At 44.5% G+C, this 15,338-nt stretch overlaps 1 protein-coding gene across 1 annotated transcript in view; it reads right to left on the minus strand.

Annotated features, from left to right (window-relative positions):
• The window catches only part of plg (plasminogen), an 83,971-nt gene extending 69,016 nt beyond the window's left edge, over positions 1–14,955 (minus strand). The window contains exons 1-4 of the mRNA XM_060915612.1: positions 14,907–14,955; positions 13,920–13,949; positions 5,491–5,614; positions 5,301–5,407 (exon numbers count right to left, since the gene is read on the minus strand). Of these exons, the coding sequence (XP_060771595.1) occupies positions 5,301–5,407; positions 5,491–5,614; positions 13,920–13,949; positions 14,907–14,955 (310 nt within the window). The remainder of the gene's footprint in view (positions 1–5,300; positions 5,408–5,490; positions 5,615–13,919; positions 13,950–14,906) is intronic.
• Between the last annotated feature and the right edge of the window lie 383 nt (positions 14,956–15,338).

Genomic DNA, 15,338 nt, shown 5'->3' on the forward strand with positions numbered 1-15,338 from the left:
ATACTTTTTCCACTCACAGATATGTAATATTGGATCATTTTCCTCAATAAATAAATGACCAAGTATAATATTTTTGTCTCATTTGTTTAACTGGGTTCTCTTGATCTACTTTTAGGACTTGTGTGAAAATCTGATGATGTTTTAGGCCATATTTATGCAGAAATATAGAAAATTCTAAAGGGTTCACAAACTTTCAAGCACCACTGTATTTGAGACCAGAAAAACCATTTCAGAAAGTAGTTCCAAGATAGTTTCCACGAAAATCATTTTCTAGGCATTCTACATGTTACAGCTACCGGCCTATTTAAATAAATACTCTATTTAAATATGGTATTAGTTTAAATACCCAATTACATTAAATACCTTAGTAATATAGATATGTGTGGCAGCGGGGGCGTGGTCAAGCATCGGTCTGTGACTGGAGGGTGGAGTCAGGGAAGGTAAGTGGCAGAATCACTGCACCTGATGTGAATTACCGCAATGTGTTTGTGTGTCTTCCCCAGTGACCATGCCCTATTTAAGGAGGGAGTGCAAGAGCAGAGGGAGCTCTTTCCCGAACCAGACGCCGGTTGTGTGTGTCTGTCTGTGGTCAATTTGCTAAGTGTCCACTGAAAAGTGAGAAAATAAAAACGGTTTACCAACCTGAGCTCTGTCTTGCCGTCTTCTGTGCTCCGCCCATACGTACGAACTGCTACAGTGGTGCTGAAACCTGGGACAATTTGGAGCGTAGAAACAGAACAGGCCCATGGAGTCCTCCCTGTTCGCCGACCTGGTCCACGCCCTCACCACGGCCCAGCAAAGCCAGCACCAGGCGCTAGTCGCCCTCCGAAAGGAGCAGGAACAGCGGTTCGAGGCCCTGGTGTTGGCTCAGCAAGAAGATCGTCAGGCGTTCCGGCACCTCCTCGCGTCGGCGGGATCTACCAACTTCCCCACTGCGGGCCCGTCCCCCCTCACCCTAACAAAGATGGGCCCGCAGGATGACCCCGAGGCATTCTTCACGCTCTTTGAGCAAGTCGCAGAGACCTCGGGGTGGCCTATGGAACAGCGCGTGGCGTGCCTCCTCCCCCTGCTAATGGGAGAGGCACAGCTGGCCACGCTACAGCTCCCCGCCGACCGCCGGCTGGCCTACACGGACCTTCACCGGGCCGTCCTCCAGCATGTGGGGCGCACCCCCGAGCAGCAACGTCAGTGCTTCCGCGCTTTGCGCTTGGAGGAAGTCGGCCAGCCGTTCACGTTTGGCCAGCAACGACGGGACGCCTGCTGGCGGTGGTTGAGGGCCAACAACCATGACGCCGAGGGGATCATCGACCAGGTGGTACTGGAACAATTCATCACACGCTTACCAGCCGGAACCGTGGAGTGGGTCCAGTGCCACCGCCCAGCATCGCTGGATCAGGCAATCGAGCTGGCGGAGGACCATTTGGCGGCTGTCCCGACGGCAGGACAGCAGACAGCCTCTTCTCTCCTCTAATCTCTTTCTCTCCCCCTCTCCTCCTGTGTCTCATCTTCGCCCCATTCCCCCACCGTGGAGGTGGGGGCCGGCGCCTCCCCAGCCGGCCCGCCGCACCCGCGGTGCCCTCCCGTTTCTCCCTTCTGTGTCTGTCTCTTCCCCCCCTCAGGTGAGTGAGCCCCAGGACACCAGCGCAGAGAGGAAGCCCGGGCCGGTTTGCTGGCGCTGCGGGGAGCCGGGCCACCTCCAACAGCAGTGCACGGTAATGGAGGTGGGCGCAGTGGTTCGGATCCCCGACGCGCCAGGAGCCGCCCTCGATCGGGCCGGAGCGTATTGCATACCGGTGAGTATCCAAGGGGATACATATCAGGCGTTGGTGGATTCTGGTTGCAATCAGACCTCAATCCACCAAAACCTGGTGCAAGACGAGGCATTGGGGGGAGCACAATTGGTGAAGGTGTTGTGTGTGCACGGGGATGTTCACAACTACCCTTTAGTGTCGGTCCACATTTTTTTTCGAGGGGAAAAATTTATAGTAAAGGCGGCGGTTAATCCTCGCCTTACCCACTCGATAATTTTGGGGATGGATTGGCCGGGATTTGGGGAATTAATGAGTCATCTAGTGAAGAGTGGGTCCTGCCGTAGTTTAATGAGGGGAGGTCCCGGTGTCGCGTTGGCGGGAGCAGCTGTCACAGAGCTGTCTACGTCATCTCTGTGTCAGAGTGAGGAGCCGCCGGCTCCTCCTCTCTCTATTGGGGAATCCCTCGCGGATTTTCCATTAGAGCAGTCACGAGACGAGACTCTGCGGCATGCGTTTGACCAAGTGAGAGTAATCGAAGGTCAAATGCTCCAGCCAAACGCCACCCCATCCTTCCCCTACTTCGCGATTATGAAGGATAGATTATACCGAGTGACACAGGACACTCAAACTAAAGAGCGAGTCACGCAGCTTTTGATTCTGAAGAGCTGCCGGGAATTGGTATTCCAGGCAGCTCACTTTAATCCCATGGCTGGACACTTAGGGCAGGATAAAACACTAGCCCGAATAATGACCCGGTTCTATTGGCCAGGGATTCGCGGCAATGTCCGTAGGTGGTGTACGGCGTGCCACGAATGCCAGTTAGTAAATCCAGCGGCCATTCCAAAAGTGCCTTTGCGCCCTCTACCGTTAATCGAGACCCTGTTCGAAAGAATTGGGATGGATCTCGTCGGGCCATTAGATCGATCAACACAAGGGTACGCGCCTTAGAGAGTTCGCACCGGGAGATAAAGTACTCGTACTGTTGCCCACATCGAGCTCCAAATTAGTCGCTAAGTGGCAAGGACCCTTTGAGGTCACACGGCGAGTCGGGGACGTTGACTATGAGGTGAGGCGAACGGACAGGGGTGGGGCGCTACAGATTTACCACCTCAATCTGCTCAAACTCTGGAACGAGGAGGTCCCCGTGGCATTGGTGTCGGTGGTTCCGGAGAAGGCGGAGCTGGGGCTGGAGGTTCAAAAGGGAACATTGGCATCGCGTACCTCTCCGGTCCCCTGTGGAGACCACCTCTCCCCGACCCAACTCGCAGAGGTTGCCCAGTTGCAGACCGAGTTTTCGGATGTGTTCTCGCCCCTGCCCGGTCGCACCAACCTCATAGAGCACCACATTGAGATGCCCCCAGGGGTGGTAGTGCGTAGCTGCCCTTATAGGCTACCTGAACACAAGAAAAAAGTAGTTCGGGAAGAACTCGAGGCCATGCTTGAAATGGGCATCGTCGAGGAGTCCCACAGTGACTGGAGCAACCCAGTGGTCTTGGTACCCAAGGCCGACGGGTCGGTCCGGTTCTGTGTAGACTATAGAAAAGTCAACACGGTGTCTAAATTCGACGCGTACCCAATGCCTCGTATTGATGAGTTGCTCGATCGACTAGGCACGACTCGCTTTTACTCGACACTGGATTTAACAAAGGGTTATTGGCAGATCCCCTTGACTCCATTATCCTGGGAAAAAACGGCCTTTTCCACACCATTCAGCTTACACCAATTTGTCACACTTCCTTTTGGGCTGTTTGGGGCGCCCGCTACGTTTCAGCGGCTGATGGATAGGGTCCTCCGCCCCTACGCCACCTATGCGGCCACCTACCTCGACGACATTATTATCTATAGTAATGACTGGCCGAGGCACCTCAAACATCTGAGGACCATCCTTAGGTCGCTGAGGCGAGCGGGTCTCACAGCCAACCCGAAGAAGTGTGCGGTTGGGCGGGTGGAAGTACGGTATCTGGGCTTCCACTTGGGCAATGGGCAGGTGCGTCCCCAAATTAACAAGACAGCAGCAATTGCGGCCTGCCCGAGGCCCAAGACCAAAAAGGGGGTGAGACAGTTCCTGGGGCTGGCTGGTTATTATCGTAGGTTTATACCTAATTATTCGGACGTCACCAGCCCGCTGACTGATCTGACTAAAAAGGGGGCACCAGATCCGGTCCAGTGGATGGAGCAATGCCAGCGGGCTTTTTCTGAGGTAAAGGCTGCACTGTGTGGGGGGCCACTTTTACACTCCCCTGACTTTTCTCTCCCCTTTATGTTACAGATGGATGTGTCGGACAGAGGGCTGGGAACTGTTTTGTCCCAGGAGGTGGAGGGGGAGGATTGTCCAGTCTTATACATCAGTAGGAAGCTGTCGGTGCGTGAGGGGTGCTACAGCACCATTGAAAAAGAGTGCTTGGCAATCAAGTGGGCGGTCCTCGCCCTCCGTTACTACCTGCTGGGAAACCCTTTCACCCTCTGTTCGGACCACGCGCCCCTCCAGTGGCTCCACCGCATGAAGGATGCCAACATGCAGATCACCCGTTGGTATCTGGCACTCCAACCCTTTAACTTCAAGGTGATCCACAGGCCAGGGGCGCAGATGGTCATGGCGGACTTCCTCTCCCGTCAAGGGGGGAGGGAGTCGGCTGCAGGCCGGACAGCCGCCCGGCCTGAGTTGGGCGGTGGGGGTATGTGGCAGCGGGGGCGTGGTCAAGCATCGGTCTGTGACAGGAGGGCGCAGTCAGGGAAGGCAAGTGGCAGAATCACTGCACCTGATGTGAATTAATGTGTTTGTGTGCCTTCCCCAGTGACCGCACCCTATTTAAGGAGGGAGAGCGAGAGCAGAGGGAGCTTTTCCCCGAACCAGACGCCGGTTGTGTGTGTCTGTCTGTGGTCAATTTGCTAAGTGTCCACTGAAAAGTGAGAAAATAAAAACGGTTTACCAACCTGAGCTCTGTCCTGCCGTCTTCTGTGCTCCACCCATACGTACGAACTGCTACAATATGTAATTCCTTTTGATGTGGACACTTAATAACTGAATTATAATTTTACTCCTTTCACAGAAATTTGAGTCAGATTTTTTTTTTTAAAGTCAATCTTTTTTGTACTTTATACACTGTTTATTGGTTTATTATTATTATTATTATTATTATTATTATTATTATTATTATTATTGTGTCTTTGATAAGAAAAGCTTAACCTTCTAAAAATAAAAATAGAGTTCTTAAATAATGCACACAAAAATCAAATAAAAAATGGAGGAGTAATGATTACATAATCTTTTGCACTCATTCTTTTCTTTCTTTCTTTTTTGTCTGGTTGTTTCTTCAGTGACAAACACGATCCTGATAGGAATTTATAAATCACATATTAATGAGAGAAGGGGTTTGTTTTTAAGGCTGATGTTTAAACGTTTAAACTCATCTGAAAGCAGAACATAATTAGTTCTTAAAATTGGGAAAAAAAATTCAAGCCCTGATGAAGCCACATTGACTTGTTTTTTGTTTGTTTGTTTTGTTTTAATATGACTCCATCTAATCAACCATCTCTCTAAACACTTACCACTCTTCTCATACAGAGCTGAACTTGTTCTTCGAAGCAGCGACTCTATCTTCGAGTTGGTTGGTAATGTTTTGCAGTCCTGATCTTTTTCAATGAACAGAAAGGACCTGCAAAAGAGAAATCAGCACAGATTTAATCATCAGCTCCACCCTATGTAGACTGCAAAACTAACCGTGCCACAGTCTATTACCTGCATGTGAACTGTGTTTCTGTGTTGCACTTCAGAGCACACTCTTCTGCAGAAGTTGCATGGTACTGCCTTCTTTGCACCGAAATAATCCAAGCGCCATCAGTTTTAACATATGCATTTAACACTGTGATCAAAAACAAAACGACGTGACGAGTTAACATGACAATGAGGATGCTAGGAATGACTTATTTATAAGGTCTTAGAGTGTGTATCTGAATACATAATCAAATTACAAAATTAACTGACTAGAAAGTGTGATCTATATGGTCAAGTGCAAAAGTTAGCATACCCTAGCATTAAGTGTGCTAGTCAATGAGCACAGACTGACCTTTAATGGTTCATTAAATGGAATTTAATCAGTGTCAAGTTTTTGCAAAGGCATGTTAAAATGTTAATTTAAAAAAAACAACACCCTTCTGTGTCATTTCTGTTTTCATAGGTGCAACTTACAGCTTAACCTTCTAAAAAAAAACAGCAACAGAAAGATCTGCTCATTCATGCAATTATCCAATCAGCCAGTCATGTATCAGCAGCAGCAATGTATAAAATCATTTAAATACAGATCAAGAGTTTGAGTTTATGCTCACACTAAATATCAGAAAAGACTAATACATGATCACACTGACTGACCATGGAATAATAATAATAATAATAATAATAATAATAATAATAAAATGGCTTTAGGAGTGCTGCACTAAGTCTCAGCGCTCTTACAAAGTTAGAAAATAAACTCAAATCAACAATATTTTACACACACAAATGTTTGGAGCAGAGATTTAAAGTTGTTTAAACTCTCCACAGTGCAGATGTTAATTGGAATTGACTTCCAAAGTCTTGGGGCACAAACTATAAATCATCATTTCAGGTTTCCCTGGCCAACGGTGAGCTCTCGCCACATGCTGGTGTCCAGTAGCCTGGGAAATCCCATGCTGCTTTGCACAATCGTTCCGATCTGAAAAGACAGCATGGAAACTATGGTCTAAAGGCTCGCCTGAGTTAGGGAGCCAATCAGAGAGTGGGGAGGGGTGGAAAGACGGTGACGCATACTACTCGACAAACGGAAGCTTGTAGTTTATTTGGGACTGTTTACGGATCACATTTAACATGGCAGCGAGCGATACGAACCAAGCTAACCAAACCAGCTTCTCTCATATTTGTCTTGCACAAACGGCAGTAATCGTTCGGTGCCATTGTTTTCCTATTTTTGTTTTGCCTTCTCTTTCTCTTTCCTTCTCTTCTTTGCCTCTTCGTCTTCTTCGTCGCTCTAACTACGTCACCGGGTACAACTGCCATGATTGGCCATGGGCTACGTATATGCCAAATGATAGACATTCACAACGTCCAATAAACGGCCGTTGACAATCGTAAACCACACCTCCCCTACGAGAAATTCAATAGGCGGATTCCAGACCATATTTCACTTGTGATATGGTCTGGTGTTAACCAGACTAGGTGTCCAGCATGCATACCCTCAATTCCAGAGTGGACTTGAGACCAGTGTCCCACTTAAGCTGGTCAACATCTCATCTCATCTCATCTCATCTCATCTCATCTCATTATCTCTAGCCGCTTTATCCTTCTACAGGGTCGCAGGCAAGCTGGAGCCTATCCCAGCTGACTACGGGCGAAAGGCAGGGTACACCCTGGACAAGTCGCCAGGTCATCACAGGGCTGACACATAGACACAGACAACCATTCACACTCACATTCACACCTATGGTCAATTTAGAGTCACCAGTTAACCTAACCTGCATGTCTTTGGACTGTGGGGGAAACCGGAGCACCCGGAGGAAACCCACGCGGACACGGGGAGAACATGCAAACTCCACACAGAAAGGCCCTCGCCAGCCCCGGGGCTCGAACCCAGGACCTTCTTGCTGTGAGGCGACAGCGCTAACCACTACACCACCGTGCCGGCTGGTCAACATATGTTAGAAATTGACCACCACCCCCCCCCGTGAGGCCCAGCTGTGCTTCGGTTCCCAGAGTACCAATGGATTTGCTGGGAGGTCCTCATGTTGCATGCAATGGCCAGCCAGTTTCAGCCTATGGGATCTTGTTTTTGCCAAGAGCCAGGGTAGGTTTCTGTATGGGTCCATGTTTCTGATGAAGTCCCTCCATATCACATTCAAGACCACTCGCAGCATTATAGCAACCATCCAGTCTGGCTTCCTGTTCTTTGGTTATGGTCCATGCTTTACACCCATACAGTAAGATTGATTCAACTGTAACAATGAACAGGCGACGTTTAGGCTCATCTGCCATGGATGATTTCCAGATCCGCACCAGGTTATGAAAAGCTCACCAGGCTTGGGCCTTTCTAAACTCTGATATCCTTTTCAGATGAGCTCATGTATGACCCAAGGTATTTAAAATCATCAATAGTCTCAAGGGTCAACCCCTCAAGTGAAGACATTGCAGGGTCACCGGCTATGTTGTAGGTCATTACTTTGGTCTTCACCACATTCAGGCTGAGGCCCACCTTATGGCACTCGAGTTCTACACTGTAACAGTTCTTGTGCTTGGTGTACCTCGTCTGAAACAAGGGCGATGTCATCTGCAAAGTAGTCAAGGTCCGTCACTTTAACTGGACCAACTCTCCTGCTTCTCCTGGGACTGATGTATGTTTCTTCCTTTTTGGAAATCGCCTTCCAGAGGGCATAATCCAAGGCAATGATAAACAGATAGGGAGCCAGGGTGTCACCTTGTAAGACACCTGCTAGGATGGGAAAGGGGTCTGTCTCACCATCCAGAGATTGGACTTTTGCCAAAGTGTTGCTATAGATGTCCTTGATAGCCTGAACAATCTTCTCAAGTATGCCACAGGCCCTGAGTATCTGCATAAGCTTACCACAATGGATTGAGTCAAATGCTTTCTTAAAGTCAAAAAATGTTATCACTGCAGACAGGTTATTCTTCTTCATGCCCTTGATGATATATCAGAGCGCCAGGACTTGAGAGATGGTTGTCCTTCCTTCACAAAATCCATTCTGACTGATGCGCAATAGGGGGTCTAGGATTGGGTGGATTCAGTTTAGAAGCATTTGATTGTACAGCTTAGCCACAACAGAAATAAGGCTGATTCCTCTGTAGTTGTCTATCTTGGTAAGGTCCCCCAACTTGTGAACTGGTAACTGTTCACTGTTCTGGAACCTCACAATTCACATAGGCTCTATTGGTAATGTAAAGAAAGAGATCATCGATAAGTACCCACTTCAGCACCTCCAGGGTGATGCCGTCTTCACCACAGGCCTTTCCAGCTTTCAGTGAATATTATTATTATTATTTTTTTGTAATTCCTTTATGGTAAATGGGCTGTCATAGATTGGGAGGTCTTTGTGGATTTGTTCAATTTCTTCTTCCTCATCTTCAATTACTGGTGGGTTACCCAGCAGGTTCTTGAAGTGATTGTACCACACACTGAGACGACCTTCTATGGTCTTCCCCTTAATTTGGCTAAGTTGTGAGGATTTTCTTCCTGTTATCTCTTTGACCAGGTTCCAACCTTGCGTACGTTGGTTGCTTGCATGGCAGGCTTCAACTTCTTGGACAGTATTTTCTCAGTGAGGTCTTCAGCCATAACCTTGGTATAAACCTTAAATAATTGCTCTTTCTTAGAAAAGTACCTCCCACCATCGTGGTAGTCCGATGCAAGGTACACAACATAGGCTTCTTCCATTTCCTGCCTTGCTTTGTTCATACACAGATTCTCAGAGAGCAGTAACCCTTTCTTCCATTTTGGAGCAGGTCTTAGTACCTCCTGTGCAGCCTCCTTATATGCCTTGACAAAACAGCCATATCTAGTTGTTGTCAACTCCTCTTGCTCTAGTATTTCAAATCTGTTTCTCTCTTCCACCGCAAATCTTGTTTGAAGGTCTGAGTCAGTCTTGAGAGCTTTCCAGTTGTACTTTATTTTCCTCTTTGTGGCTGGTCTAGGGGCCCGAAGGCTGAGTCTTACGGTAGCTGAAACCACCCGATGGTCGGTATCAACACCTGCAAAGGAATTGAAGGCTTGAATGTCCAGGATATTATTTTGCCATTTTCTCCTTACAAGAATGAAATCAATTTGCTGCTTATGTTTAACTTGATGGATGTCTGTGGGATGGGGGACACAACCAGGTCCAAAATTTTCTCTTAGGCTTCTGGAACTTTGTATTTCCTGCTATCAAGGTGTACTCTTTCATAAGGTCAAAGAGGTATTCACCATCACGATTTGATTTCTCATGATATGAATAGGGTACTTCATCTGAACCCAGTCTCCCTTTAAAATCACCAAGCACAAAGAGGATATTGTGCAGGGACACTGAATCCAGTGCTGCGTGCAGGTCACTGTAGAAGTTCTTCATCTCCTTCGCCATTGCCGAGCCAGTGGGTGCATCGGCAGATATTACTGTTGAAGTTGGGTTACCTTGGAATGTGGCCATGAGGACACAGGCTGAAAAGGATTTCATGCTTATGAGAGACTTCTTAACTAGTAGGCTCATAGCTATGCCAACTCCGCCAACAGCAGCCTGTGCCCTGTTCTACCAAGCAGAGGATATCACTAAGTACTGGTCACCAATCTTGTGATAGCTCAGTGTTTGCCCATGGTCCGAATGTATAATTCTGTGCTCTTGGATACCCAAGACAGATATATTGTGGACTTTCATGTTGTATGCGAGTTTTAGTTGTCTTTTTGACTCTAATTGATCTAGTGTTCATTGTGGAAATTATTACCTTCCTGTTGCATTTCAAAAGGTTTGTTCTAGGACTTGTACACTGATTGGCATTACCTCGCCTGCACTGATTGGGGTTTGGGGTAAAGCATCATTCAGCCTGTTGGGGCATGCACTTGATCCCATCCCTATATGCGCCTGCTCACTCCCGGAGCTAGCAGCCATATAGGATTTGTCTTGTGGATTTGAGCCATGTTGACTTTCTGTAGCTAGTGTCGGATGGGGGTTGCCACTCCTACCCAACCCAGGGTTTGCATGATGGCTGTTGGCTCTGATGAGCTCATCCCCCCTTTGACAGGTCTTGTTTTTCATCCTGTTGGGTGTCATGCCACCCACCTCACCAGGACGGTACCAGTGGGGGAGCTGGTTTAGATGCCGACCACCAGTCCATGCAGCAGGTAGTACTGGGTTACAGTGTTACCAGTAGCAAAGCCCTCCAGGACTCTGACCTGACAGACCTTACATGTTCTGTCTCTGTAGCTCTGAGTTTGATGATGGTACTATGAGCAGACTTTAGTAAGATGATCTTAAGTTACATTGAAGCTTGTAACTTGTCAAGGGTTCTTTAATGTATTCTGGTGCTTCATCATTGAGGCATTTTTATGTTAAAAGATCTTGAAATCAAATTAAAATCATTATTGGTGCCTGACAGGCTTGTTTGAGTATTATAGAATATACTGCTCTCATAAGGGGTAGCATGGTGGTGTAGTGGTTAGTGCTGTTGCCTCACAGCAAGAAGGTTCTGGGTTCAAGCCCAGTGGCCAATAGGGGCCTTTCTGTGTGCAGTTTGCATGGTCTCTCTGTGTCTGCATGGGTTGCCCCCACAGTCCAAAGACATGCAAGTTAGATTAAAGTGCATATCACAGGTAAATTCAGGAGCAAGATTAATGTAATTCTCCTATTTTATATTAAACTTTGGTCAAATATTTGTCACATTTTGCATTTTGTGCAATTTTTTTACCTTGCGCAATACCAGAAAAATTCAGTTGAAATCAAGCCATTTGAGGCGAATTCGTCTGCCTCTGAAAAAACTTGGCATTTGGATTTCCCGGCAAACACTGATTTTTGTGACTTCACGTGCAGGACGCCTCCTTCTGAATCCTCCGTCAGCGCTGGTTTGTTTATGAGAAAACAACCATATTATTTACATCCCTGGTATTGTCACCATTGTCTTCACTACTTGAATCATCATCAAATCCAAACAGATGAAGCCCCAATTCTGACATCTCATTATATTCTTCATCCAAAGGTGAAGTAACATTGCGCTCAGGTGACAATTCCATATTTCAATGCAAAATCGCTAGCTGCTAAACTTGGCTGTGCACAGGCTGTGCACTGAAACCGTACAAGCTCTCACAGCCTGCTGGCGCTTCTGCAGGTAACGTCACAAATCTGGCTCCAGACTCCCTTGGGATTTTTCCAGATGTGCTTTGTTATTTTATTTTTTTCTGCTGTAGACAGATGGCCTTGTGCAAAATTACCCTTCTGGATGAGTGTGTAAAGGGACATACTTTCATATTAAAAAAAACAAACAAAATTGGTCCAGGATATGCACTTTTATTGGTGGCTCTAAATTGACTGTAGGTGTGAATGGTTGTTTGTCTCTATGTGTCAGCCCTGCAATGATCTGGCAACTTGCCCACAGTCAGCTGGGATAGGCTCCATTTTGCCTGCAACCCTGCATAGGATGAGTGGTTGTGGATAATGGCTGGATGCATGATCTTGGAAGATTTTCATGCACAAATCTTGTATGTAGGGTTGGTGTGAAAAACAAAAGACATCCAATGAGCAGACATTCTGCAGTTACAGAAGAATGGACAGACTGATTTGAGCTGACAGGAAGGTTACAGTAACTCAAGTTACCACTCTTTACACCCGTGGTGGACAGAAAAGCATCTCAAAACACACAGCATGTCAAACCTTGAAGCAGATGGGTAAAACAACAATAAAAAAAAAAAATCACATTCCACTCCTGTCAGTCAAGAACAGGAATTTGAGGCTACACAGGATGCAGACAGTTGAAGATTGGAGGGAGAAAAAACAACAACCAAGGTGACATGATTAGCTGAGTGAATAACTGCATGAATTCAAGCTCAAGTGGACGCTCTGTGTCCACTGACTAGTTTATCTCATCCCCATACCTGTCTACCAACTAATAATCTGCTAGCTGTCTTAGTACAGTACTGTGCAAAAGTCTTAGGCACATGTAAAGAAATGCTGTAGACCAAAAATTGCTTAAAAATAATGAAATGAAATGTTTCAACATTTTAAAAAATACTATAAACAGTAAGCCATAATGAATGAAACAAAATCAAGATTTGGTGTGAGACGACCCTTTGCTTTAAAAAAACCAAAACCGTAGTCTCAGGTACAATGAGTGCAGTTTTATAAGGAAATGAGCTGTACAGTAGGTTTTACTGAGCATCTTCCAGAACCAGCCACAGTTCTTCTGGACACTTTGACTGTCTCACTTGCTTCTTAATTTTGCACCAAAACCCAGTAGCCTTCATTATGTTTTCTTTTTTAATCTGAAAAGTGGTCTCTTATGGAATATGCTGCTCAGATACAAACATTTTTTTTCTGTAACATTTAATTTTGTGCAGGACCCCCCCCCCCCCCCCCAACATTTGGAACTCTAAAATGTTTTTGTGTTGTTGACTCGATCATGTAGAAGTCATAAAATAGAAATCTATAATAGTTTGTATGGGAAAAAATAGGGTGCCTAAGACTTTTTGCACAGTACTGTAAGTATACACTGACTTTTCAGGTTATTACTGCAGGTGTGGATAGATGTCAGTACTAGATTTATGTATCTCTGTGTCGATGAAGAATGTAGCTGATTGGGTTTGGATAGAAACTTTTTAGTTGGCCATAAATAAACATTTAATGTTGAATTTAAAATGCATTCAATATGCAACCATAATAAAGTGCTAAACTGTTAGACTGATGGTATGCGCTGTCATTCAGAAGTCAACTCGATACGTACCTCGGCTATCTTATAAATGGAAATTATTCTATCCACATTCACTGAATATAAGCAATCGTGTGATCTGATTGGCTGCTCTACTACTCGTATATAACAGCTCATATACCATGAGTAGAGAAAATCAAAATGGCAGAGCATGTTGCTGAACCAACCGAGGATGAAATAAAACCTCTACTCAAAAACAAAACCCCCCAAAATACAAAAAAGCAACAAAATATGGATTAAAAGTATTTGATAGTAAGAATGTATCTCTTTTTATTTTTCAAAAATTATTATTATAACATTTTTCCAAAATTGCTACTGTCATTTCACCGGTTTGTTTACATTCTAAGTGGAAATTATTTTGTATAAAGTTTTGTATAAAGTTTTTATTTATCATTTGCCAAAAATAAAAATGCTCTGTTTCTGAAAATCCAGTGAATGTGGATAGAATAAAACAGTTATTCCACTCAATGTCATCGTACATGGCTTATAGCCAACTCGGCGCTACGTGCATCATCGGCTGTCAGCTCATGTATGACTCAATTTCGTGGAATAACTGTTAAATATTTCATTCCATAAAATTGAACTGGGGGCAGGTTAGTTTATGGAAGTAAGGAAGGATAAATAACATAATGTAGATTAAAAAATATCAAATGATGTCATACTGATTTCGTATATTAACTCTGACATATTTCTGTAGAGAGGATCTCACTCAAGTTTTGATTGTGATCTGATTATCATTATACCTGTGCTCTGGGTCTGGGCTTTAAAGACACCTGTTGAAGAAGGAAAGAAATTACACTGTTCAGCAAGCAAAAAAATAAATAAAATAAAATTATATATATACACACACACACACACACACACACACATAGTATATATATATATATATATATATATATATATATATATATATATATATATATATATATATATACACACACACTACCGTTCAAAAGTTTGGGGTCACTTTGAAATTTCCTTATTTTTGAAAGAAAAGCACTGTTCGTTTCAATGAAGATCACTTTAAACTAATCAGAAATACACTCTATACATTGCTAATGTGGTAAATGACTATTCTAGCTGCAAATGTCTGGTTTTTGGTGCAATATCTACATAGGTGTATAGAGGCCCATTTCCAGCAACTATCACTCCAGTGTTCTAATGGTACAATGTGTTTGCCCATTGCCTCAGAAGGCTAATGGATGATTAGAAAACCCTTGTACAATCATGTTAGCACAGCTGAAAACAGTTTAGCTCTTTAGAGAAGCTATAAAACTGACCTTCCTTTGAGCAGATTGAGTTTCTGGAGCATCACATTTGTGGGGTCGATTAAATGCTCAAAATGGCCAGAAAAATGTCTTGACTATATTTTTTATTCATTTTACAACTTATGATGGTAAATAAAAGTGTGACTTTTCATGGAAAACACAAAATTGTCTGGGTGACCCCAAACTTTTGAACGGTAGTGTGTATATATATATATATATATATATATATATATATATATATATATATATATATATATATATATATACACACACACAAACAAATATCATAAACACATATAATAGAGTTCAGCTCAATTAAAAACTGACGTTATATAAAGGTTTTCTGAAATCACTAGAAAATGTAATGCATTAGTGGCTACACGTTACCATGAGTATATAGTTTCAACCTGAGAAATAACATATTATTATTTTATTTATTATTATTTTAATCCATGGTCTTACCTGCATAAAAGAAAAGACAAAGGAGTAGAGGGGCTTTGTGGACGTCCATGCTGTAGCACTAACACACACTGCTCTGATTTCAAAGCGGATTTTGTCTTGTAGGCCATGTCAATAAGGCAAATACTCTCCGGTCAATCATTTTCCTAACCAGGACATCGAACAGAGTTCATGTTGTGTTTACTGGACCTATGTTTACTGTTTGTGAGCGCGTTCTCATTCAGTTGTATATGTACATACAGTAGCATGCAGGACAATGATCCGAAGTATATGTCCAAATCAATACAAAAATGATTCAAGCTTCTGCCATGGCCATCTCAGTCCCTTGACCTGAACCTCAGTGAAAACCTGTGGGGTGAACTGAAGAAGAGAGAGCACAAGAGAGGGCCAAGGACCCTGGATGATCTGGAGAGATTGTGTAAAGAGGGACAGTTT

The sequence above is a fragment of the Neoarius graeffei genome, chromosome 3, assembly GCF_027579695.1.
Source record: "Neoarius graeffei isolate fNeoGra1 chromosome 3, fNeoGra1.pri, whole genome shotgun sequence".
NCBI lineage: Eukaryota > Metazoa > Chordata > Actinopteri > Siluriformes > Ariidae > Neoarius > Neoarius graeffei.